This window comes from Danio aesculapii, chromosome 19 (genome assembly GCF_903798145.1).
Source record: "Danio aesculapii chromosome 19, fDanAes4.1, whole genome shotgun sequence".
Classification (NCBI taxonomy): Eukaryota; Metazoa; Chordata; class Actinopteri; order Cypriniformes; family Danionidae; genus Danio; species Danio aesculapii.
In genome coordinates, this window is record NC_079453.1 from 47,093,203 (window position 1) to 47,119,420 (window position 26,218).

The window sequence follows — 26,218 nt, forward strand, 5'->3', positions numbered from 1 at the left end:
ATTAAAACACTGAACTGAACTGAACAGAACTGACACTGTTTCTATTTACTATGATCTTCTATGTGAAGCTGCTTTGACACAATCTACATTGTAAAAGTTCTAGAGAAATAAGGGTGAATTGAACTTAAATATTAAAATAAATAAATAAATGTTCAACAAGAAATGGATGAAAATATTATATTTCTAAATGGGGTGTACTCAATTATACTGAGCACTGTACGTGCCTTACACCTAGTAAAATGAAAATATGACCCACATACAGTAATTTACTTTCTTAATACTCTTTCTACCTGCAAGCAACAACCAAATAAAAGTAAATCTCTTAGAATATAATAACCCTTACAGCCTTATGAAAGTCATATGTTCTGCTCTCACCTTGTTGAGGTTGCTGGCCGTGATGATCCACACACACTGGGAGTTGCTCTCATACTGAATGGGGAAATTGGGTGAGCTGAAAGTCCCCGACGGACCTTGAAGATTTGATCCACAAGTTTTTACTGTACAAAGAGAAAAAAGAAGGAATAACTACTTTAGAGCTGCATGATATTGGGGAAATAGGACATTGCAGTAATTGTTTTTCTGCGATATACTGTACAGTTTAAATCAGAATTAGTAGCCCCCTGAATTATTAGCCCCCCTGTTGAATTTTTTTCCCCAATTTCTGTTTAACTGAGAGAAGATTTTCTCAACACATTTCTAAACATAATAGTTGTAATAACTCATATTAACTCGCATAATAACTCAGTAAATAATATTTGACTAGATATTTTTCAAGACACTTCTATACAGCTTAAAGTGACATTTAAAAGCTCAACTAGGTTAATTAGGCAAGTTATAGTAATTAGGCAAGTCATTGTACAACAGTACAATTAAATCAAATATATATATATATATATATATATATATATATATATATATATATATATATATATATATATATATATATATATTGCTTAAGAATATTGACCTTAAAATGGTTAAAATAATGCTTTTATTCTAGCTGAAATAAAACAAAGCAAATAAGACTTTCTCCAGAAGAAAAAATATTATCGGAAATACTGTGAAATTACTTGATCTGTTAAACATCATTTGGGAAATATTTGAGGGCAAATAATTTTGACTTCAACTGTATATTTGTATATTTTTATATAACTGTATATAAAAAAACTCAATAAAAATATTGATTGGGATGATATTGTAGGACAGTTTATCTACAAAATTAAACAGACAGCATTTTATTTGTTTATTTAGTTTAAAATTTTTATCTTTTTATTTATTTATTTATTTATTATTCTTTATTATTTATTTATGTATTCTTTCTTTATTTATTATTCTTCATTATTTATTTATTTATTATTTATTTATTTATTATTCTTCATTATTTATTTCTTTCTTTATTATTCTTTATTATTTATTTATTTATTTATTCTTTATTTATTATTCTTTATTTATGTATTTTTTATTTATTTATTATTCTTTATTATTTATTATTCTTTCTTTATTTATTATTCTTTATTATTTATTTATTTCTTTATTTATTATTTCTTTATTTATTAGTCTTTATTATTTATTTATTTAATATTCTTTATTATTTATTTATTTATTATTCTTTATTATTTAATTATTTGTGAGTTTAACGGTATTCAAGTATGAGCTGAATAATCAACTGTAAACAGTTAACACTCCATACTGTAGTCTTCATTATACAAAAACAAGTTTTCATTGTTATCACTTCTTATACACAAATTATTTAAATGCACTTGAAATCTTACAGTCACAGCAAATAAAAAAAGCAAACAAGAAAACTTTCACTCTATTAAAGTCCACATGAACAGGAAGCTCCAAACATTTTTTTATTAATTATTTCCGTATTGTGATGCAGTTCCTAGAGAAACGGAATATTAAGTGAGAAAACAGTGGGCGTAGCTTGTTTGTGAGCTAATTAAAGTAGTCATTTCATTCAGAAAGATGGAGAAAAGGGTCTGGGTGAGTTATTACAACCCAACAGACTCCTCCTCCTCACCATTTCTGATTGTTGTCAGAACTGACAGCTGGAGGGGCGTGGTTAAGTATGTTAGCCACGCCCAATACCTCAGACAGACCTAATCTGAGAATCTTGAGTGTGTGTATGTACGAGTCTATGGGTGTTTCCCAGGACTGGGTTGCGGCTGGAAGAGCATCTACTGCGCAAAACATATACCGGAATAGTTGGCGGTTCATTCCACTGTGGCAACCTCTGAAATAGAGACTAAGCTGAAAATAAATGAACGAATAAACTGAAACTGAACTCCACATTGCAGATGTGACTATTGCGATGATCACATTGCGATATCGATGCTGAAGAGACATATTGTGCAGCCCTAAAATAAACCCACAATAAAGAGAGAGAGAGAAATGTTCAGCTTCAGCTAACTGGTTTCAGCTGCAGTCTTTCCACTATTGATTTGATAATTAAAACAGAAGAAAAAAACGTCTGTGACCCCAGCGCCTCCAGGGATTGAGTTTCACTTACCGCTCGTAATTTTATATATATATATATATATAAGTTTTTTGCAGCATTTGCACGGCTCATATTAGAATATAAGCCACAAGCCTCCACCAGTCATCCATGACCGTCTTAATTTGTCAACGATTAGCAATCCAATCAAATCCTCAGATGACTAACTTCATGCCGGCTAAACGAGTTAATTCGAAGCAGGCTTAGCCAAACACACTTGGGCCCGATTCGTCATCTTAATATAGACACGTCAGTTACAATTTGCTAAGTAGACACGCTCCGGTGTTTTCTCTCCCCAAGCCGCTGACAGTCAAATCTTAAAATGTGACGAGTGCGGGTTTACGCCTTCTCAAATCCAGCCTCTTGTATTTCTTTTTTTTTTTGCCGCATTTATCATGGTTGATGTCAAAGTGACAGGGCTTTGATGAAAAGACAAGCAGGCATTATCTCCGGCGGCAGAAGGTTTCACTATCGCCTCCTGACATCTTGATTGCTTTTGAAAATGAATAACTCATTATCTCAGGCGAGAGAAGGGGAAACCGTGAGGCTCCTTCAGGCCCCGAAAGCCTCTTTTTTTTTTCCTCTGAAAGTCATTCACTCGTCAAGAGGCTCCTAATTAGAGAAGTATCCTGTGACAAGGCCTGGTATCCGTAATAAACATTCACTTGAACCGATGAGGCGTTGTTTGCCTGAATCACCTTTTTCCGCAGCCATAAGGAAAGAATAGCACTAAACACATGCACTGAAATGATTCATTGGATTTACTTCATTTTTTTAAGGGTGAGTGGTTGCAAACTATTTATATGGGCTCAATTTAAACAAATAAAGATGAACATTACTAAATGTAATGTTTAAATTCAGCACACATAAATTGTTTGCAACTACTTACCCTTACAAATATGTAGTAAATCCAATGAATGTGTGTGTGTGTGTGTGTGTGTGCGTGTGTGTGCGTGCGTGTGTGTGTGTGTGTGTGTGTGTGTGTTTATTAACGTCTCATGAAGCTTGCCAATCTGCTAAATATTACCTCATGTTACCGATGTGCTTTGTAACTAATATGCAGATCAATCAAGCATAATGCGAACTGTATTAAATAAAAATAAAAATAGCAGATCACTTTGGACAGCAAGTGGTACATCAAGTACCAAAAGTGTTTATCATGCTAAATCGAATCTCGGTAGCTTCAAGCTCTCGACAGCCAATAATTCACCACAATAAAAAACATTGTGGTTGGCACCAAGCGTATTTCTCCCTGCTGAAAGCAAACTCATGTTTAATGTGGTCTGACTCATATTTTCACATATATTTTAATAGTCTAATAGACATTATACAATCTATTTTCATTTCTGTCCAATAAATTAACTAATTATCATGAATATTAATATATATGTATATACACACACAGTTAAAGTTAGAATTATTAGCCCCCCCCACCCCCGTTTATTTTTTCGCCAATTTCTGTTTAACTGATTTTTTCAACACATTTCTAATCATGATAGTTTTAATAACTAATTTCTAATAACTGATTTATTTTATCTTTGTCATGATGACAGTAAATAATATTTGACTAGACATTCTTCAAGACACTTGGTTGGCTTAACTAGGTTAATTAAGTTAACTAGGCAGGTTAGGGTAATTAGGTAAGTTATCTTATAATGATGGTTTGTTCCGTAGACAGTCGAAAAAAAAATTGCTTAAAGGGGCTAATAATTTTGACCTTAAAATGGATTTAAAATTAAAAAAATGATTTTATTCTAGCCGAAATAAAACAAATAAGACTTTCTCCAGAAGAAAAAATATTATCAGACATACTGTGAAAATTTCATTGCTCTGTTAAACATCATTTGGGAAATATTTAAAGAAGAAAAAAAATTGAAAGGGAGGCTAATAATTCTGACTTCAACTGCATATATATATATATATATATATACACACACACAACAGTTCTGTCTGTCTGGATTTTGAATCTGATTGCCTGATAGCTGTGCAATATTCTGCAAATAACAGCACTCATTCAGCCTCTTAACCCTTCGCCCTTGAGTATCACTTCGTCCACATACAGTGACAAGCAGAGGACACTCTACAGTTTGCAGCTGTTGGACAACATAATGTACATTTGAGGCTTTTTTAGTCAAGAATGTAGTGTTGTTTTGATTGTAACAGTGCAGTTTATCTATAAGGCCTATTTTGAATATTCATTATTTTGGAGCATTGGATTCAGTGTATCGGCCGCCATCAGCCAGTCTGAGCAGACCAAAGACAGTGACAATTGATGTTCAGCCACAAGATGGCGACAGAGACCACATAATAACTCCTTATAGGAGAAAAACAGCATTTTCTTAGTGTACGCTTTAAACTACAGCTGAACAAATAATTATTAATCAGGCAGGTGACATTCTGAGTCAATCTTCCTCTTTTGTATTGCTGTATTTATACCACAGAAACTGGTAGTGTTTGCTTTGCTCTGGCTTTTTCGAGGTTAATTATAGAGAAATCCCGATTGCAACAGAGAAATACTGGGGAATCTCTGTAGATTGATGGCATTTCATGCCGTTCAGCCTTATAATCTTAAAATGTGAGCAATTTTTGATATCAATGCTGAAACAATAAATTGTGCAGCCCTAATTGGGATGATTCTGTAGAGGAGTGCATAAAATACAACAAACAATGTAAATTATATAACACATTTATACATATATAAATTAAATAAAGAAAAATATGCTAATTAAATAAACAGTATTGTATTGTATTCTAAATGTACTCAGGTATACAGTAATTAAATAATCAAATGTAAAATAATAGTGCGTAGTCTTCATTGTATAAACAATTCAATAAAATGTATCATTATTAATTCATGTGCTGTTTATTTGGATAATAATAATAATAATAATAATGATTAAAATGCAATTCAGTTTAATAAGAATCATCAACAAGAACTTTTTGATTATTTAAAATATAACAAAATGTAGTATGATTACTTATTCTTATAAATATATATATATATATATATATATATATATATACAGTATATATATATATATATATATATATATATATATATATATATATATATATATATATATATATATATATATATATATATATATATATTCGTTTACATATAGTGCAAATCAGAATAAGCATCTTTAATTTTTTACACAGATCTATCTGTCCTGATGAATGACAAGGTTTTATCTTTTTTGTAAACACTTTCCTTGCATTTTAAATACTTTATGTCTATAAAATCCCTGTTGTAAGTTTAATTTGATGTAGGCATCGAAATTAAATCTCGTCTTTAACCCATACATACATTCAATTTAATAAACAATTATATGGTCGGCTCATTTTATTAATTGAATTCAGCACTGTATTTTCCCTGCTGTCCACAACCCCATTATAAACCACCTGAGAGCTTTTTTCTGGGTCACGACCCGCCAGTTCCAAACTACTATTACAATATTAAGAGCTCTATTCTAGCAGGGCTTTAATAATTACCTTTAATTTCACGTAATAACAAAGGCCCCAGTTTAATCACAATATCCTTTTTAACAACCCAAAAGACAAAGTAAACGTGAAGGGAGGATGCCAGGTGTCACAATAAATGGATGAGCTGAAATTTATGATTAACTCCGCGAACCCCTGAGATGTAAAAAACAGAAAATAATAATACTAATATAGACGCTGGCAATTTTCTGCATGATTTCATGTAGCATCTTCTCAATTAGTTTGTGCAGCCTGTAGCCGCAGGAATAAACAGGCACCCAAGTGACATGAAGGTAGTGATTTAGTCGAGAGCTAAAGGTTAGAGACCCGCTGAGAGATTTCACACGTGTGTATGAGAGAGAGTGTGTATGCATGTAGGCATGTGTGTGTGTGTGTGTGAGAATGAGAAAGAGAGAGTGTCTCTGTGTGTGTGGACTCAGAAACACATTCCTCTTTCCACATTGAGTGTGTTGTGGATCTGCACAGTCGGTGGTCCTGTTCTCTGAGCTTCACGGACCCCCGGTGAAGAAGGCATCTGTCCAGAAAGCTGCAGGCGCTCCTTCACACTTATCTGACACAGTTACTCCAGTATCACGCAATGATTCCAAGTTATTTTGGGGTAAATAAATATAACACCTTTCATTTTTTCTCTCCTATAGCATCAGCTTTGCTTTTGTTGTTAAATATTTATAACACTGCACTTTAAAAAATAGCCTCACTGTACAATGTTAAGCAGCAGAGCTTTACCATTTTTAAATCCTTTCAGCTGATCTCCAGGTTGGGCAAGAGCACTTTTAGCTTAGCTTAGCATAGGTCATTGAATCAGATTAGACCGTTAGCATCTTGCCCAAAAATAACCAAAGCATTTCAATAACTTTAACTCTCAATAAGTTTTGCTCCCTTTGAGTTAAACAGCAGAGTTTTACTATTTTTGAAGCCATTTAGCTGATCTCTCGGTTTGGCATTAAAAAAAAAAAACACTTTTAGGTTTAGCTTAGCATAAATCATTGCATCGGATTAGACCGTTAGCATCTTGCCCAAAAATAACCAAAACGGGTAAATAACTTTAACTCTCAATAAGTTTAACTCCCTTAGAGAGAAACAGTAGAGTTTTACCATTTTTAAATCCAACCAGCTGATCTCCAGGTTTGACAAGAGCACTTTTAGCTTAGCTTGGCTAGGTCATTGAATCAGATTAGACTGTAAGCATCTTGCTCAAAAATGACCAAAGAGTTTTAATATTTTTACCTCTCGACAAGTTTAACTCCATTAGAGTTGAACAGCTGTGTTTTACAATTTTTTTAATTTATTCAGTTGAACTCTGGGTCTGACAAGAGCACTTTTAGCTTAGCATAGCATGGGTCACTGAATCTGATCAGACCATTAGCATCTTGCTCAAAAATTACAAAAGACTCAATAATGCTAACTATCAATAAGTTTAACTCTCTTAGAGATAAACAGTAGAGTTTTACCATTTTTTATCCATTCAGCTGATCTCTGTCTGGTAAGAGCACTTTTAGCTTAGCTTAGAATAGGTCATTGAATCGGATTAGGCTGTTAGCTTAAACAGTAGAATTTTACTGTTTTTGAATTCATTCAGTCAATCTCCACGTCTGGCAAGAACACTGTTAGCTTAGCTTAGCTTAGATCATTGAATCAGATTAGACCATTAGCATCTTGCTCAAAAATGACCAAAGTTTCAATAACTCTAACTCTCAATAAGTTTAACTTCCTCAAAGTTAAACAGTAGTTTTACCATTTTTTTCCATCCATTCAGTCAATCTCCGGGTATGGCAAGAACACTAGCTTAGCTTAGCATAGGTCACTGATTTTGATAAGACCATTAGCAACTTGTTCAAAAATTGATCAAAGAGTTTCAATAATTTTCCTACTTAAAGTTTGACCAACGGAAAATGAAAAGTTCCTATTTACTAGGCTGATATTGCTAAGAACTCTACACTCATTCTGGTGTAATAATAAAAGAAACAGTTCCCACATAACTTCTAATGTGACCACATATTACGGTGCCTGCTGCAGCCATGGTACAGCGGCAAAGATTATTACGCCAGTATATGCGTATAGTTCTTAGCCATTAAATGTATCTATAATAAACTATTAAACAAAATATGACCACGTAATGTCACTTAGGTTTGCTTTTGTGGTTAATACTGTGCAAAGAAGCTTTTTTATTATTAGATGCACATGATTTTTTGGTCATCTTTATAATTAAGAATGTAATGCACTTATTAAAGTAATATTCAGTGTTTTCCCAGAACAATGTTTATTTTCAGTGGCACGTAAACTCACTCGCTCTCAGTGAATATCATTATAAATGTTACCTAAGCAACATTAACATTAAATTTACATGCCAATTTGCACATAACAGCTGCACATATAACGTTGTATATAGTAATAAACACGTACATACACTTGTCAATCTGTATATTTGCATTCACTACTTACTTCTATTTTCTTTTAAATATATTTATTATCTGTTTTTTGTCCTGTCTCTGTAATCCTGTTGCACTGTAGAAGCTCTGTCACCAAAACAAATTCCTCGTATGTGTGAACATACCTGGCAATAAAGCTCTTTCTGATTCTGATTCTTCTAAGGTAGGAACGCCAGCTTAGTCGGCTTAGTCTGTCTACTATCTAAATTATCCATTCATTCATTTTCCTTCGACTTAGTGCCTTATTTATCAGAGGTTGTCACAGTGGAATGAACCCCCAACTTATCCAGCATATGTTTTACAAAGCGGATGGCCTTGCAGCGACAATCCAGTACTGGGAAACATCAATACACATTCATTCACAAACACACTCATACACTATGGGCAATTTAGTTTACACAATTGACCTATAGCACATGTGTTTGGACTGTGGGGGAAACAGGAGCCAACACGGGGGGATAACATGCAAACTCCACACAGAAACGCCAAATGACCCAGCCACGGGCTCGAACCAGCGACCTTCTTGCTAACCACTGAGCCACCTTGTTGCCCCTCCGCCAGCAACTTCAATCTTTAAATCTTTTATATCTGCGCATCATGGGGGTGGGCGGAGCAAAAACAATTTCTTGATGTGTTTTGTTCACCAGGACTCTCTGATTGGTGGAACTGCCTGTACAGCATTGTGGGTAATGTAGTTTTTCTGCACATATTCTGCTTTTATTATTTTTTCTGCTACTTTCTTTTTTAAATAAGTGAATAAATGTACAAAAGCACACACATCACTTTAACTGGGTGCTCAGCCAAACTGCAAAAACTGAAAAATATATATTCAAAAATGCAGCAACACCAAAGCACCAAAAATACACATTTATTTAAAAAAAAGGCTGACACAAAGAGCGTAACGTTTCGAGCACACGGCTCTTCACCAGACAGTGTTCATTACAGTAAGTTGCTTCTTTTTGTACACTTCCGGATGACATGATCTCCTACAATCTCACAACAAGAAAAAAAAATTCAAAATAAAACAAAAAAATAGACATTTATCAATGATACAACTTAGATATTCAAAACGAAAATACAGAAACAAACCATAATATTACATCACAAAATAAAGAAATTAATATAACTAGGAAATACACCAAAATAATACAACAAATTAAGCTTCTTTTGCAGTGTTCAGAAACCTATGGGTGACGTCACGGATACTACGCCCATATATTTTACAGTCTATGGTAAAAACGGTCGCACGGCACCAATTTTATGCACTCGCACTATTACATATTAAGGTCGCATAGATAAAATTTCGGGCGCATATGCCACCAAAACAGTCGCAATTTCAAGCCCTGCGAAACATTACAGACTTAGTGTCAGCCATTTTAATTTAATAAATGAGTATTTTTGGAGCTTTGGTGTTGCTGCCTTTTTTTTAATAAGTCAAATAAATGCAAACAGATGGGCTCAGCAAAAGCATATACAATCGATTAACAGCCTCAGAGCTCAAAACAGATCCGTCTTTAAAAGTTTATCAGTTACTGCTAAAAATCAATTTCGCCATGAAGAAAATTAATGGACTTGCAGAACCCGACTGTTGCACGCTATACAAAATCTTTCATTAATTATTTCTCATTCAAGCACCAAGCTTCCTGGTTTTATGTCCCTCATCTTAACAAACAAACAGTTCCAGTGGTAATTAAGATAAGATCTCCCTCTGATCCATTTCTCTGTCTTCTTCTTCTTCTGTATTGGATAATAAAGACGCTGTTTGTTTTACCTCAGTATCTCTCTCTCCATCCTGCTATCTCATCTCATAATGCCTCCTTTCCACTTTTCTCCAGACGTGTGTTACTAAGAGCTACAACACTGATGTGGTGTACACAGCGAGTCCATAAACAATTCACAAGTCCATCCCTGCTTTTATTCCAGCTGCTGCACTGTTCTTACATACCGGCGACAACGACTTCTGGACAAGCCGGCGATTTAAGAGTTCAGGGAAGCGTTCCAGAAAGCTCCATCAGTCCTGGCGTATGTGACGTATGTCTGCGCATGCTTGTGCCTTTCCCTGACAGCTCAATTACAGCCTGCTAAATGAACGGCCTTGGCTCGGCTCTCTCGCCTGTAGCAAAGCAGCCAGAGAGAAATTATCTATAAAATTAAAGGACGGGATGAGCAAACAATTCATTACTTGGCCAACGATAACCTGTCAGTTGTTATTCCACCTTCACAAAAAAAAAAACAATGACAAGAACTAGAGCTTGTGCTGACGTTTGTTTATAAATGCAGGTAAAGTAAACAAGGAAAGATTGTTTGAATCTGAATTAGGGTCTTCATGATATCAGATTTTTCACTATATAAACTTTGATGAATAATAATAAAAAAGGGGTGTCACGGTGGCACAGTGGGTAACACGATCACCTCACAGCAAGAAGGTCGCTGATTCGAGCCCCGGCTGGGCGAGTTGGCGTTTCTGTGTGGAGTGTGCATGTTCTCACCTTGTTGACGTGGCTTTCCTCTGGGTTATTCGGTTACCTCCACAGTTCAAACACACGCGCTATAAGTGAACTGAATAAGCTAAATTGGCCACAGTGTATGAGTATGTGTTAGAATGTGAGAGTGGATGGGTGTTTCCCAGTACTGGGTTGCAACTGTAAGGGCATCCACTGCATAAAACATTTGCTGGAATAGTTGGTGGTTCATTCTGCTGTGGCGACCCCTGATAAATAAGATACTAAGCTGAAGGAAAATGAATGAATGGATAATTTAGAGCATCTCTGCATAAAATGACGATTGTTAAAAAATAATTGCTCTTATTTTATATTTTCTAGATGACTATTGATTACACTGCAGTATAAATATACCTTCACAAAAACAATGACAAGAACTAGAGCTTGTGCTGACATTTGTTTATAAATACAGGTAAAGTAAATGAGGAAAGATTGTTAGAATCTGAATTAGGGTTGTCATGATATCAGATTTTTTACTATATAAACTTTGACAGAAATAGAAATAAAAATAAATAATAATATAAAAGGGTGTCACGGTGGCACAGAGGGTAACACGATCTCCTCACAGCAAGAAGGTTGCTGATTCGAGCCCCGGCTGGGCGAGTTGGCGTTTCTGTGTGGAGTGTGCATGTTCTCCTCGAGTTTACGTGGCTTTCCTCCGGGTTATTCGGTTACCTCCACAGTTCAAAGACATTCGCTATAAGTGAACTGAATAAGCTAAATTGGCCACAGTGTATGAGTATGTGTTAGAATGTGAGAGTGGATGGGTGTTTCCCAGTACTGGGTTGCAACTGTAAGGGCCTCCACTGCATAAAACATATGCTGGAATAGTTGGTGGTTCATTCTGCTGTGGCGACCCCTGATAAATAAGATACTAAGCTGAAGGAAAATGAATGAATGGATAATTTAGAGCATCTCTGCATAAAATGACGATTGTTAAAAAATAATTGCTCTTATTTTACATTTTCTAGATGACTATTGATTACATTGCAGTATAAATATACCTTCACAAAAACAATGACAAGAACTCGAGCTTGAGCTCACATTTGTTTATAAATGCAGGTAAAGTAAATGAGGAAAGATTGTTTGAATCTGAATTAGGGTCTTCATGATATCAGATTTTTCACTATATAAACTTTGACAGATATAGAAATAAAAATAAGTAATAATATAAAATAGCGTCACGGTGGCACAGTGGGTAGCAAGATCACCTCACAGCAAGAAGGTTGCTGATTCGAGCCCCGGCTGGGCGAGTTGGCGTTTCTGTGTGGAGTTTGCATGTTCTCCTCCAGTTGACGTGGCTTTCCTCGGGGTTATTCGGTTACCTCCACAGTTCAAAGACATGCGCTATGAGTGAACTGAATAAGCTAAATTGGCCACAGTGCTCCAGACATATGCTGGAATAATTGGTGGTTCATTCCCCAGTGGCGACCCCTAATAAATAAGGCAATAAGCCATATGAAATTGAATGAATAGATAAAAATTTGCGCATCTCCGCATAAAATGACAATTGGTGAAAATAATTGCTATTATTTTATATTTTCTAAATGACTATTGATTACACTGCAGTATAAATATTTCTTTACAAAAACAATGACAAGAACTTGAGCTTCTGCAAGCTTACATTTGTTTATAAATGAAGGTAAAAATGGGGAAAGACTGTTTAAATCTGAATTAGGGTTGTCATGATATCAGATTTTTTACCATATGGATTTTGAGAGAAAATTAAATAAATAATAAAGCACATCGTAAAAAATAGTGATGATAAAAAAATTAAATCCAGAGCAGTTCGACATTCTCACTTTCTATGGATTTATACATTTAAGATGCCATATCTTTCAAACTTCAAATAATAATGTTGTAATTTAGAGCATCTCTGCATAGAATGGCGATTGGTCAAAATAATTGCTATTATTTTATATCATTCTAGATGACTATTGATTACATTGCAGCATAAATATACATTCACTAAAACAATGAGAAGATTTCTATCAGATTTTTAACTTTGACAGAGAATAAAATAAACAAAAAATAGTGATGATAAAAATAAAATCGAGAGCACATTCTCACTTTCTCTGGATTTACATCATTTTAAACAGTTTTATGCTGTAAGCTGCTGATGCAATTACTTCTAAACTTTAAAATAATATTGTCGTGATTTAGATTATCTTTGCATAGAATGGCGATTGATCACAATAATTGCTATTATTTTATAGTATTCTAGATGACTATTGAATGCATTGCAGTATAAATAAACCATATTCATTTGAAAATCGCTAAAATTACTTGAAAATCAAAGATAAACTATATACACTATTGAATTCATCATGCAAAATTCAAAGCATAATTTTGCTGACTTTCTGTGTGATATGATACTATCATATATATCACTAAAATATGATATGATCATATATTATCATGTGCTATTCATTTTTAAATAACATACTTAATGCTAATAACCTCACTGTAAAAAATGCATAAATTAAGTTTTCAGTGTTCTGTTATTCATGTTTTTATTTATTTATTTTTGCTTTTGAATTGCATTATGGGAACAACGTTTGACATAGAATTTTTTTTAAAAAGTGACTTTTATTGACGTTTTATTGACGTAGTCTGGAGTGATAGTTTGCCTGTATCTGTAAATTACAGTACAATTTTTTTTAACATAAACCTGTAATGTATATTATTTTACAGACTTAATCATCTCTATATTACGTATTAAACAATATACTGTTTAAAACTACTAGAAATGTGAATAAAAGTGAATTTTTAACACCAAAAGCCAACATTGCCTATATAAAAATCCCATTATACAATTCATAACCATAAGTAAATGAAATAACAACAACAACTGGAAAATAACAGACATTTTTTAACTTTTTAATTTTATTTTTGGTTTGCCCAGCTACTAAACAGATCAGTTGAATGAATCTCTCAGATGTTCAATTATAATGTAAAGTCTTATTGTAACTTACAGTATAACCAAATTTAAGGACTGGAAATGTGTGTATTTATAAAGTGCTCAGCATATATAAGTACACCCCTCACAAATCTCTCTTTAATTCATATTTTTAATAGGAAGTTGTACAATATTATATTTGTGCATATACATTAGATTAGTCAGTGCTGAAGCCAAATCTGGGACAAAATAACTTACAATCGTGGTCCAAAAACTAGTTCACCCAAATTTATGTTATAGAAAAATATTAAATACAAATTTTAAAAAAGAGGAAAAATCAAGAGAAGCAAAAACATTTTTAAAATTTTGTTGAAATTTTGTAGATTGTAATTATTATTATTATTTATTTATTTATTGCAATATTTAGCTTGAATTTAATTGTATTATCTTTCAATTTCTAAATATGTTTGGTGACTAAAATATTATTTGAATAAATATATGTTTAATAAATCTCTTTTGTTTAAATGCACCACAACACATTGCCTATATTCACTGGGAGACTGATACAAATATTAATTTTCAAAATGGGGTGTACTCAATTATGCTGAGCACTGTATATTACAAAAAAACGTTACCAATTTCATTTCACCTAGCGTAACCTTTAATCAAGAATATTGTCAGTTCTGTTTGGCATTCCATTCATTCATTAATTAATTTTCCTTAGTGCTTTATTTATCAGGAGTTGCCACAGTGCAATGAATCGCCAACTAGTCCAGCATATGTTTTGTGCAGCGGATGCCCTTCCAACCTTAACTCATCACTGGGAAACACCCATACACTCTCGCATTCACACACACACACACACAGATTCATACACTACGACAAATTTAGTTGTAATAATGTAATCAAAAGTCATCTAGAATACTATAAAATAACAGTTATGACTTTGACCAATCGCCATTCTATGCAAAGATGCTCTAAATCATTCATTCATTCATTTTCCTTCGCCTTAGTCCCTTATTTTTCAGGGATCACCACAGTGGAATGAACTATTCCAGCATGTTTTATGCAGTGGATGCCCTTCCAGCCACAACCCAGTACTGGGAAACACCCACGTATTCTCACTTTTACAAACACACTCATACACTACAGCCAATTTAGATTATTCAATTCACCTATAGCTCATGTGTTTGGACAGTGGGAGAAACCGGAGCACCCGGAGGAAACACAGGGAAAACGTGCAAACTACACACACAAAAAAAGCCACTTGCCCCAGCCGGGACTCGAACCAGTGACATTCTTGCTGTGAGGAGAAAGTGCTAACCAATGAGCCACACTTTGGCGTTCCCATAAACTTAAAGTTCTAAGCTAACTGTCCATTGCACCAGATAAAATACCCCTCCTCTATGCATCCCTGTATAAGCAGCCATATTTGCTGTTTTACACTTGCCGACATTGAAGTCGACCTCTGCGGGGGGAAAATGGGCCAAGTCAGCACCAAGCATAAAGATTAGAAGACTCCAAGACACTGGAACAGGCTGAACTAAAAAACAATTGCCACCCAGAATGATCAATTACATCATTAAACCTCCAGCACTGTTCCACACCTTTATTTCCCTGCATGCTGTGGCCTTAAAGCCGCAAAACTCCCACAGCACGCATCCAAACAAACACAAATGCACGTTAATAGTCTCTGAAACAACGGCAGCTATTTAAGGGCACTCGTCTTTCTACATCTAGCCCAATTGCTTTTTCTCATTTCAGAGGACAGGAATTACTGCGGTTTGAAAGCACTTGACTCAACACACACACAACAGTGCTGAAAAGTAAACCCAAAATTGAACCGCTAAGGCTGAAATTGTAATGCATCATCGGTAATTTACTTTTATATCCACTTGGTGTCGCACTGTCTAGATTTGCTTCAATGCAGACTATAATATGTGGAGATTATGTCAGTAATCGCGTTTATATTAAAGGGGATCTACAGTCAGAGAACTAAAATAAGTGTCTGATGTCCCTAGAGCAGGGCTTTTCAATTAGTTTGTCATGGGGGCCAGTTCATGAAAAGCATCCCAAATGAGGGGCCGGAGAGATATAACTTGCAATATGAGTGACGATACAACAGCAATATAAGAGCCCATATGCTGTATTTTTGCTCAAGACACCCACGTTGGCTTTTTCTACATTGAAATGTTAATATGTTGTATTTTTAAACTACATAACAACAGTGCATATACAATAGGCTTTTCTTTACAAACATATTCAAATGTTGTATTTCGAAGCGCGACACAAAATCAGTGTATAGCTCAAGTAGGCTTCTTCTACGTTCAGATACATTCATATGTTATGTTTTAAATTGCGTAACAATTAGGGATTAGTTTTATTATTATAGTCTGAAGAATAATCATGGTTTCACGGTTATCACGAGTATTTTAAATTTATTACATTCGAAACACTACAAGTTTAGAAAATCACAAGAAAACTGCTTCAAGAGTTCCCACTTAGATATGCTTGGCGTATAAAGCAGGTTTGGCATGCTGTCCCGGGAGAGAACCCTGAGCTCGGAGATATTTGAGCCCAGGGCTCCCGCCCGGTCGATAAGCATATCAGGAGATCCGAGATCAGGTAGGTCTCGAGAGCTCCCCCTTTAGAAAAGGGAGGAAAAGGAGGAGATGGGGTGGAAGGGGGGATTCTTCCAAACGAAGATAGAACAGTAGGGAGAAAATGATCCATTTATAGTAAACTAGGATCACTCTGATTGGATTATTACTGATTACAGATGAGTGGCCAGACGTGCTCAATCAAATCACGTGCTCCTCTCGAAATTAGTTTATGAAACTTCACTTATATAATTATATATAAATACATTATATAATTATATATAAAACATTATATATAAAGTGAGTGATAATTTTACAACGGAAATAAATAAATGACAGAACAATGAATAAATAAATAAAAATAAGAATAAACAAAAAATAGTGTGGCAATGCAGTGGCGCAGTAGGTAGTGCTGTCGCCTCACAGCAAGAAGGTCGCTGGTTTGAGCCTCGGCTGGGTCAGTTGGCGTTTCTGTGTGGAGTTTGCATGTTCTCCCTGCGTTCGCGTGGGTTTCCTCTGGGTGCTCTGGTTTCCCCCACAGTCCAAAGACATGCGGTACAGGTGAATTGGGTATGTTAAATTTTCCGTAGTGTGTGTGTGTGTGTGAATAAGTGTGTATGTGTTTCCCAGTGATGGGTTGCAGCTGGAAGGGCATCCGCTGCATAAAACAAATGCTGGATAAGTTGGCGGTTCATTCCGCTGTGGCGACCCCAGATTAATAAAGGGACTAAGCCGAAAAGAAAATGAATGAATGAAAAAATTGTATTTGTCTAATGTTAATTTAAGCTATATATTAGCTAAGAATTTCAATGAACTGTTGTTATTATTTGCATTCATTCAAACATAATCATTTTAATAACTTGTCATAATTCGTGTAACGTATCTTTAGTTTACATTGCACTTAAAGCCACGCACAACTCTCACCACTACAGCGCACCACTCCCAAAATGCGCACGGCTCCATTGGAAATAATGAACTTGCGTGTGGAAAAGACACAATATGTGAATGGAGCGCTGTTATAGTTAATCCAGTGTGCCTTGGTATAATCTCGGAACTTTAAACTAGCTGACAGTTGGCATAACTTTGTTTAGCTGCAGTGCAGTGCAGAAGCCTTTATGATTAATTAACTGTAATGAATTAAAGCCAGTTAATAGTGAAATCAGCTAATCATTGTATCCCTATTAATGATATCAGTGCATTGTACAAAAGGCCTTTTCTACAAACATATCCAAATGTTTTCGGCTGCCTGCACCACTCGCTTAATGTCAGGTGACTCATGCTCTGCTCAGCTTTCAACTGCATTGAACAGACGCGCGTAACTTCATAGCAACCGTTTTTCGACTAAACTAAATTCATTGTTTGATATCTTGGTCACACTATTCAGTAAAGCACACTACACTGTTCAGTAAAGCATACACTTAGTGCACCACTTAGGGGGCTTCCACACAGGTTATGCATCTTGCTGATATACACTGTGAACATCAGCTACGCTAATTATTTTCTTTATTCTCCATTTCCACCTGGGGATACTCTTCCCGAGGCCCTCAGACTATGCAGAGTCACTGATTCGATCCAAGACCAACGACGAGATGATCCCAAGGTTTCCATATCCTGGACCTGGCCGAATCCTGAACAACTACTGCGATGGTCATGGAAGAGTGGAGAACATGAGACTGTTTCCTGTGACGCTCCAGAGACAGACGAGTCTTCGCTGAGGCCAGCTTCCAGCCTCCGCCACTAAGACTGCAGCTCTGCACAAGACGTTTGGCCAGCGGAGAAATTAAAATGGTCGTGCCCAACTGAGCCTGGTTTCTCTCAAGGTTTTTTTCTTCACTTCCGCCTTTAGTGAAGTTTTTTTTCCCTCTCCGCTGTCTCCACTGGCTTGCATGGTTCAGGATCTGTAGAGCTGCGCATCGATGGATTTGCTCTTCAGTATTTGGACTCTCAGTAGTGATTATTAAACCACACTGAACTGAGCTCAACTGAACTGAACTTAAACACTACAAACTGAACTACACAGTTCCTATTTACTGTGACCTTTTATGTGAAGCTGCTTTGACACAATCTACATTGTATAAGCGCTATACAAATAAAGGTGAATTGAACTATTAGGAGGGCCAGAACAAATTGCCTCGGGGGCCGGGTTCGGCCCGCAGGCCGCCAATTGAATAGCCCTGTCCTAGAGTGTGTGCGTGTGAAGTTTCAGCTTAAAATACCACACAAATAATGTTGTATAACTCTTTGAAACTGCCCCTTTTAGGCTTTTGATTTAAAATTTTGGCGACTGTCGCTTTAAATTTAAATGAGATTGAGCTCTTTTTGAAAAGGGGTGGAGCTACAAATTGCTGTGTCAGCAGGACTAAAGTATTGACATTATCTTCAGCAGGTAAGATGCTGAAACTACAATGGCAGATGGCTGCTTCTCACTTAGGGCTGTTTATGCTAATGAGGGAGAGATCATCAGTAATGGGCGGGGCTTTCCCTATCTGATGACAAATACAAAGGGAGAATGTCAATCAAAGTGTTTCTGTTTTTATCATTTTAATTTATTTTTACCATTAGATTCTGGCTATATTCACACACTGTTGCCACACAACTGTGTTTAAGCCCATTATGAAAGTGATTTTTACATAATAACTCCTCTTTAATGACAGACGTGTGTCCAATGCAGAGCTGTCTGGAAGCTCAAAATCTGCCATATTGCTCACATTCTCTCTCTTTTCCAGGCTAAGTATTTTCGCCAATGGCATGAGCCATAAATGTCAACGTGGCCACTATGGAATTGGAGAAAAATGATGGTGTGACTTGGTTGATAGCATCATGGGAAGCATTTATTAGCATCTATCTACAGCTGTGACAGAGAAAAGAAGATGGAAAATACAAACCCTTGCCACAAAATCAAAAAGAGATTCCAGTATAATATAAAATCTAGCATACTAGAAAATCTAGTATAATATAATTAAACACACAGACTGTAGTTACACACCCCTCCTCATTGTAATATTGTATTGATCTAGTTAAAAGATTTGCAAGATAAACTAAAATATCAGGTCTATAAATTCCATTTCGGCATTTATTGCTGTTTATTGTGTCTTTTACTTATTTTTAGTTTTTCTATTAATCATTTAGGCTCTGTTACTGCACATAGTATGTTTCGATTTTTATTATTCTTTTAATATTTGTCACAAATTTTTTTTTCCATAAATTAATTGTGCACGATTGTACAACCAATAATTACACTCAGAACATTTAGGACGTAAAAAATGTTTAAGTTTTATCAAATTATTTATTCATGTAATAATAATGTAAAAATAATTCATGTAATAATAATGCATTTGTGTGATGGTATGGATTGTTTTTGCTGCTTAGCCCTTAGCATGTATAAAAATACATTTATTTATTTATTTATTTATTTATTTATTTATTTATTTATTTATTTATTTGTTTATTTGTTTATTAAAAATGCAACATTATGCAAACGAAGGGTTAAAATTGTTAAAATTAATTGAATTGATAGTAATCATCTGGAGTGATGCTGGTAAAGAAATATATGTCAGTAAAAATAAAATAAAATAAAATAAAATAAAATAAAATAAAATAAAATAAAATAAAATAAAATAAAATGAAATAAAATAAAATAAAATAAAATAAAATAAAATAAAATAAAATAAAATAAAATAAAATGAAAAACAAAATAAAATAAAAATAAAAACAAAACAACATAAAATAAAAATAAAATTAAATTAAATAATATTAAATAAAAACATAAAATAAAATGAAAAACAAAATAAATAAATAAATAAAATTAAATTTAACTTAAAAATTAAAGTAAATAAATTTTTTTATAAAAAAATAAATAAAATAAAATGAAAAAAAATAAACAAAATTAAATAAAAATTAAATAAAATAAAAAATATTAAATAAAAACAAAATAAAATGAAAAACATAATAAATAAATAAATAAATTAAATTAAATTTAACTTTAAAAAAATTATAATAAAGTAATGCCTTTTTTAACATACATTTTTTGTCCTTATAGATTTAAGCTTTTTTTTTTTTAAATCAGTGCACAAGAGTTAAATGAACGACAGTTTTACACACATAGCAACAGCACAGGTCAAAACAACTCAGATACAAATACCTGATAATAATCCCATAATCAGTAAATCCCACTGTATTGTTTGTGCAATGTAATTCTCCCTCCTAAACCTTCCTACAGTCATTTCTATAAGATAGCAAATCATTAAAATGCAATCCAAGCAACTCCCTGACACATCCCAAACTACGACATTTTAAATAAACACTAAAAACAGACAAGAGAATTACCCTAACGCCACGACTAAACTAATTAATGACTTCCGCGCTTGCCTAATTAATAAGTGTTTAAAATAACTCATTTAAACAAAAAAGGCGAAAAATCCCAAGATCCCTGAATGCTGATGAAAGTGTCCGTGTCACTCCACTTCATTTTGAGCAATAATTAAAGTGTCCTCCTGAATGATGGAGTCAGTCCAGCTCCTGTTTGTTTGCCCAGGGCAGTCGACTGACACTTAAAGCCATTAGGGCTGTGAAAAGCTACAAGTCACTGCTGGCATGCAAATTCTGCTCTGGATTTTTAGCAGTTGCCATGGCGATACTATCAGATCCAGTAAAAAACAAAACAAAAAAAAACATAGAATATAATAATAATTTGATTAGTAAGCCTGTCACAAGACAACAGCAAACACTCCTGAAATGAATTCATATTACCCTTTTTACTCCAACCCTTACAGCAACAATTAATCCTACTAAATATTCAGACGAAACATCTCTTCTCCATGGCTGACCCACATTCTGATCGCTGAAATAAGAGAGTGCTGACAACCTATATATAAGACTCTGTCGAGATAACTCACTCAGAACATCAACTATTTAAAGTAGATTTATTTCTCCGTTCAGTTTATTATTCTTTACCACGTTTTGCTGCCTAAAGGGGTCATGAGCTCAGAAATGAAGTACAAAATGTGTACACTACCTGACAAAAGTATTGTCATTGATCCTAGTTGTAAGAGCAAACAATAATAACTTGACTTCTAGTTGATCGTTTGGAAAAGTGGCAGAAGGTCGATTTTTCTGATTAATCTGTTGAACTGCATCCCAATCATCACAAATACTGCAGAAAACCTACTGGAACCCACATGGACCCAAGATTCTCAGAGAAATCAGTCAAGTTTGGTGAAGGAAAAATCATGGTTTGGGGTTACATTCAGCATGGGGGCGTGTGTGGGGCTTAATTTGTGCTGGAACACGCCAGATCCTGATCTCATTTTACCGATTTGCATCCTCAACTGCCCTCCTCCCCCATCCGCTGTTCACTTTCACTTTCCTCCGCAACTCCCAATCCTCTTCACTTTCGTCCGCAACACCCTTCCGCCATACAGTGCTCCGCTGCCCCCCCCCCCCTTCACTTTTGTGCACGACTCCTCTACATCCTCAGGTAACATGCCGGATCCATTACCCCAATCTGTTCCAGAACCTCGCAATTCACAAATTAAGCACTGAGCGTGTGAGAGATCTGCTGAGTGACTGGCAACATCAACAGCCTGAGGTATCAAGACATTTGTGCTGCCCATTACATTACAAACCACAGGAGAGGGCAAATTCTTCAGCAGAATAGTGCTCCTTCTCATACTTCAACCTCCAGATTAAAGTTCTTTAAAGCAAAGGTGTTTCAGGATTGGCCAGCCCAGTTACCATACATGAACATTATTGAGCATGTCTGGAGTAAGATGGAGGAGAAGGCATTGGAGATGAATCCAAAGAATCTTGATGAACTCTGGGAGTCCTGCAAGAACGCTTTCTTTGATGACTTTATTAATCAGTGATTTGAGTCATTGCAGAGATGTATGGATGCATCCTCCAAGCCATACACAATGTTAATTCTGTTTCCACTGCACCATGACTTTATATTCTATACTGGACATTATTAATGTTAAGTCATAAGACTTTTGTCTAAGCAAAGTCAGATTTTACTGTCCTAATTAAATCATTAAAAAGGCATGATCATATTTTACTTTGGTAAAATAAGCGTAATCTAGAGGCCTTTGCCTTTCATATAAGCCACTTCTGATACCAAATGAACAACTAGAAGTCAAGATATTATTTGTTGTTCCTAAAACTTGGATAGTCGACAAATCTTTTGCCAGGAAGTGTATAAATATAAATGCAACTCTAATGTTAGTCCCTTAATCCTTCTTTATTTCAGGTTGAAGATGTGTTTATCAGGTGGCAGACTCACCTCTACAGACAGGCCTGTGATCCGTCCATGCGGCGAACACCTCCGCCACTCTCTGACACGTGATGCTTTTGGAGCCCTGGAGAACATGATCTTCATCACAGGTGAACTCTGCTGTGGCACCGATGCTGCAGGGACCAGGAGCCATATGTGCAGACACAGACACACACACACATAGAGGATGAAAAACAATCAGATCCGACACAAACCCATTAGCATGACTGAATGATCAGGGTGAGCACCAAATTTAAATGTGATGCATGCAAGTCATGATTTTGCCAACTCCGATGCGATCCTGGATTAACATCTATGTTGATCCGGGAACATAATTTTGTTGGAAAATGTAATCCATACCTATTCCCTACCCCTAAACTTAACTATAACTGTACATTATTCCCAAAATCAGAGGGGAATAATAATTGGATAACAATCATGTAGAAGTGCATAAAGCATAACATAAACAGTAAACATATCCCTCAACTCTGATTGGAGGGTTGTTCAAGGATCAACACTGATGTTAATCCAGGAACATGTCCTTGGTCAAATCAGGTTGGCATTGATACATATCAAAAAAGTTCAGTGTGGTATATGCACACCATTGCCTTTCGCACAGTGATGCCGTTAAATATCTGGAACGACTTTACTGGTAAATAAAAAAAAAAACGTTGTTCACACAGGTACGAACTTTCTAGAATTTTTCTGGAAAAGACCATTCACACATCCATTCCAAAATACCAGTAAATTCTAACATCATTAACAAGAAATGTATTGTATTTTTTACAGAAAATTGTATTTTTAAACATTTGACTACATTAAAAACAAACTCTGTGGATGGATAAGTATTGTGAACAACTTCGATGAAAACATATGAACACTTTTGCATGTCAAGATATACATAATATGTGTGTGTGCTGGCGCTCATCAGCTGCTTTATGTGGACACGCGTCAGAGCTTGTAGGTAAACAAACAACGACTTATCATCAGCATTTCATAGATAATTTTCCACAGTTGGCATCAAGAAGGAACATAGAAACGTTATCTGACTAACATCTAGCAGCTAAATGTGTCTGGGAAAATATTCACAGGTTTTTATTCGCATAAACAGCGCAGATGTGAATGCGTCTGGGTGTTCTGATTGGCTAAGGTAGACGTCTCACATTAGCGTGTTCTAGACGTGAACGCGCTCTTTCTGGCAATCTTCCTTCTGCGTTCACACAGCACAGCATTCCGGCAAATTACCGGTAATGTTACAACTTCTCTTTCCGGAAAATAGCCGAAACGAATTTACAGGTATTTTCAAAAAGGGTCTGTTCACACATACAGACCTTTCCGGAAAATTGCCGGTAATTTTCCGGAAAGGTCTGTATGTGTGAAAGGGGCTTTTGACTCAAACCCTATTGTTGAGGTCAACTCCTCTCTGCGTCTCAAGTCAGCTGACCTACATGGCGAGCTACTGGGCAAACTGGTAACAGCGGAAAAGCTGTCCGTGGAGGTAAGTGGTCAGCTGGTAGCGGTAGCGCGAAATGTAACAAAAGCTGCTGTCAGCATCATACCTTCCTGTAGCGTTCGTTTCAATAACTAACTGCTCTGGCTACATAATTTGCGCTCTCCAGAAATGTATACGGGGGGTAGCCTGTGTTGGAAAAGTACTGTACATCTTTCCAAAAAACAAAACAGTTCAAATTGAATATGCTGTCTTCTCTCAGGTCTATATCTCACACATATCAGCACATATCTCACAAAGAAAAGTATTGCAGCATACTCAAGAGAGAGAGAGAGAGAGAGAGAGAGAGAGAGATAAATAAATGAGGGAATATCAAAAGAGCGTCTCATCTAGCGTACAATCGATACTGTGATGTGACCTGATACTCTATAAAACTCTAGCTTAAAGCTTCCTCCATTCCTTCAGCGACCTTAAATGCGTTTTCATTAAAGATGGAAAACCCAAACAGTTCTCGCTCAACACGTTGCATGATCTGATGCGTAAAAACCATTTGCTAACAAACATCAAACGCTCCTGCGGTGTTCGCTGCAATCCTCAAGTCACATTACACAAAAAAAGAAAGAAAAAATCTGAATCGGCTAGCCCTAATTAGCGGTAAAGCTATGCTCCATGCACATATTGCCGGTCTCCCTGTGGAGCTGGCATTAGCCTGACATTGGGAGAGTCTTGGAAAGGTCTGGAACATGATTTATATGCTCTGGGAGTGTTAAACAGAGGACACTACTGTAAGATATTCAGACGCTACAATATTAATGACAGGTATCAGTGTAGAAGTGCTGTATCTGTAATACAGGTTTCTTCTCTGAATATGTAGGAGCTGACTGTACATTATCCTAGTTACTACACACTATTCATCTAATAAATAAATATGAGGCGATCAAGTATTTATGATTGTATCTTATCTGTATATGATCTCAATGTTTTGGTTTAAAGCGATAATGCATTGGAATGTACAAAAGCGTTACACAGCAACAGTATTATACATACTAATGCCCAAATGACAAGCAAGAATCAATCATTTTATCTCCTATACAGTAGTTTGACTTGTAATAGATACGGAGTACTTTATAAAAACAATAGGGATGCACATTAAATCTGCGGCCATATCGGTAACTACTACCTATAAATAAGAAAAATTTTTAAGCCTTTTGTTTTATAACCAGCCTCTAAAAAAAATCATATAAATTATTATTTTAAATAGACTACTGTAAATCTCAAGTATCAGCCTACATTTAAAAAAGGAAGAAATTATTGGTTATCAGTATGACTTCTAATAGATACGGAGTACTGCATAAAAACAGTTGGGATGCTAAATATATCGGCAGCCATATTGGTAGCTATCTACCTATACATAAGACAATTTTTTAAGCCTTTTGTTTTATATCCAGGCTCAAAAAAGTCATACAAAGTTTTATTTTTATTAGCCTACTGTATATCTCAAGTATCGCCCTCAAAAAAAATTAAATAATTAAAAAAAAAAAGTTATGGGTATGAATTATAATGAACACTGAGTACTGTATAAAAACAGAAGACATGCACAATATATCAGCGGCCATATCGATAGCTATCTACCTAAGAAGAATTTTTTAAGCATTTTGTTTTATTACCAGGCTCAAAAAAGTGATATAAAGTTTTATTTTCATCAGCCTACAGTATATCTCAAGTATTAAGCTCAAATAATTAAAAAAAAGAAGAAATTATCGGTTATTGGTATGAATTCTAATGGACACGGAGTACTGAATAAATGCAGAAGGGATGCACAATATATCGGCAGCCATAACGATAACTATCTACCTATAAATAAGACAATTTTTTAAGCCTTTGTTTTATAACCAGGCTCCCAAAAGTCATATAAAGTTTTATTTTTCTATTAGTCTACTGTATATCTCAAGTACTGCCCTCAAAAAAAAAAAAAAAAAAAACGATGAAATTATCGGTTAACGGTATGAATTATAATGAACACTGAGTACTGTATAAAAACAGAAGGCATGCACAATATATCAGCTGCCA

General features: G+C 35.1%; 1 protein-coding gene across 1 annotated transcript in view; it reads right to left on the reverse strand.

Annotated features, from left to right (window-relative positions):
• Positions 1-26,218, reverse strand: part of csmd3b (CUB and Sushi multiple domains 3b) — a 1,051,207-nt gene that overhangs the window by 541,379 nt on the left and 483,610 nt on the right. The window contains exons 9-10 of the mRNA XM_056479206.1: positions 22,708-22,832; positions 376-497 (exon numbers count right to left, since the gene is read on the reverse strand). Coding sequence (XP_056335181.1) covers positions 376-497; positions 22,708-22,832 — 247 coding nt within the window. The remainder of the gene's footprint in view (positions 1-375; positions 498-22,707; positions 22,833-26,218) is intronic.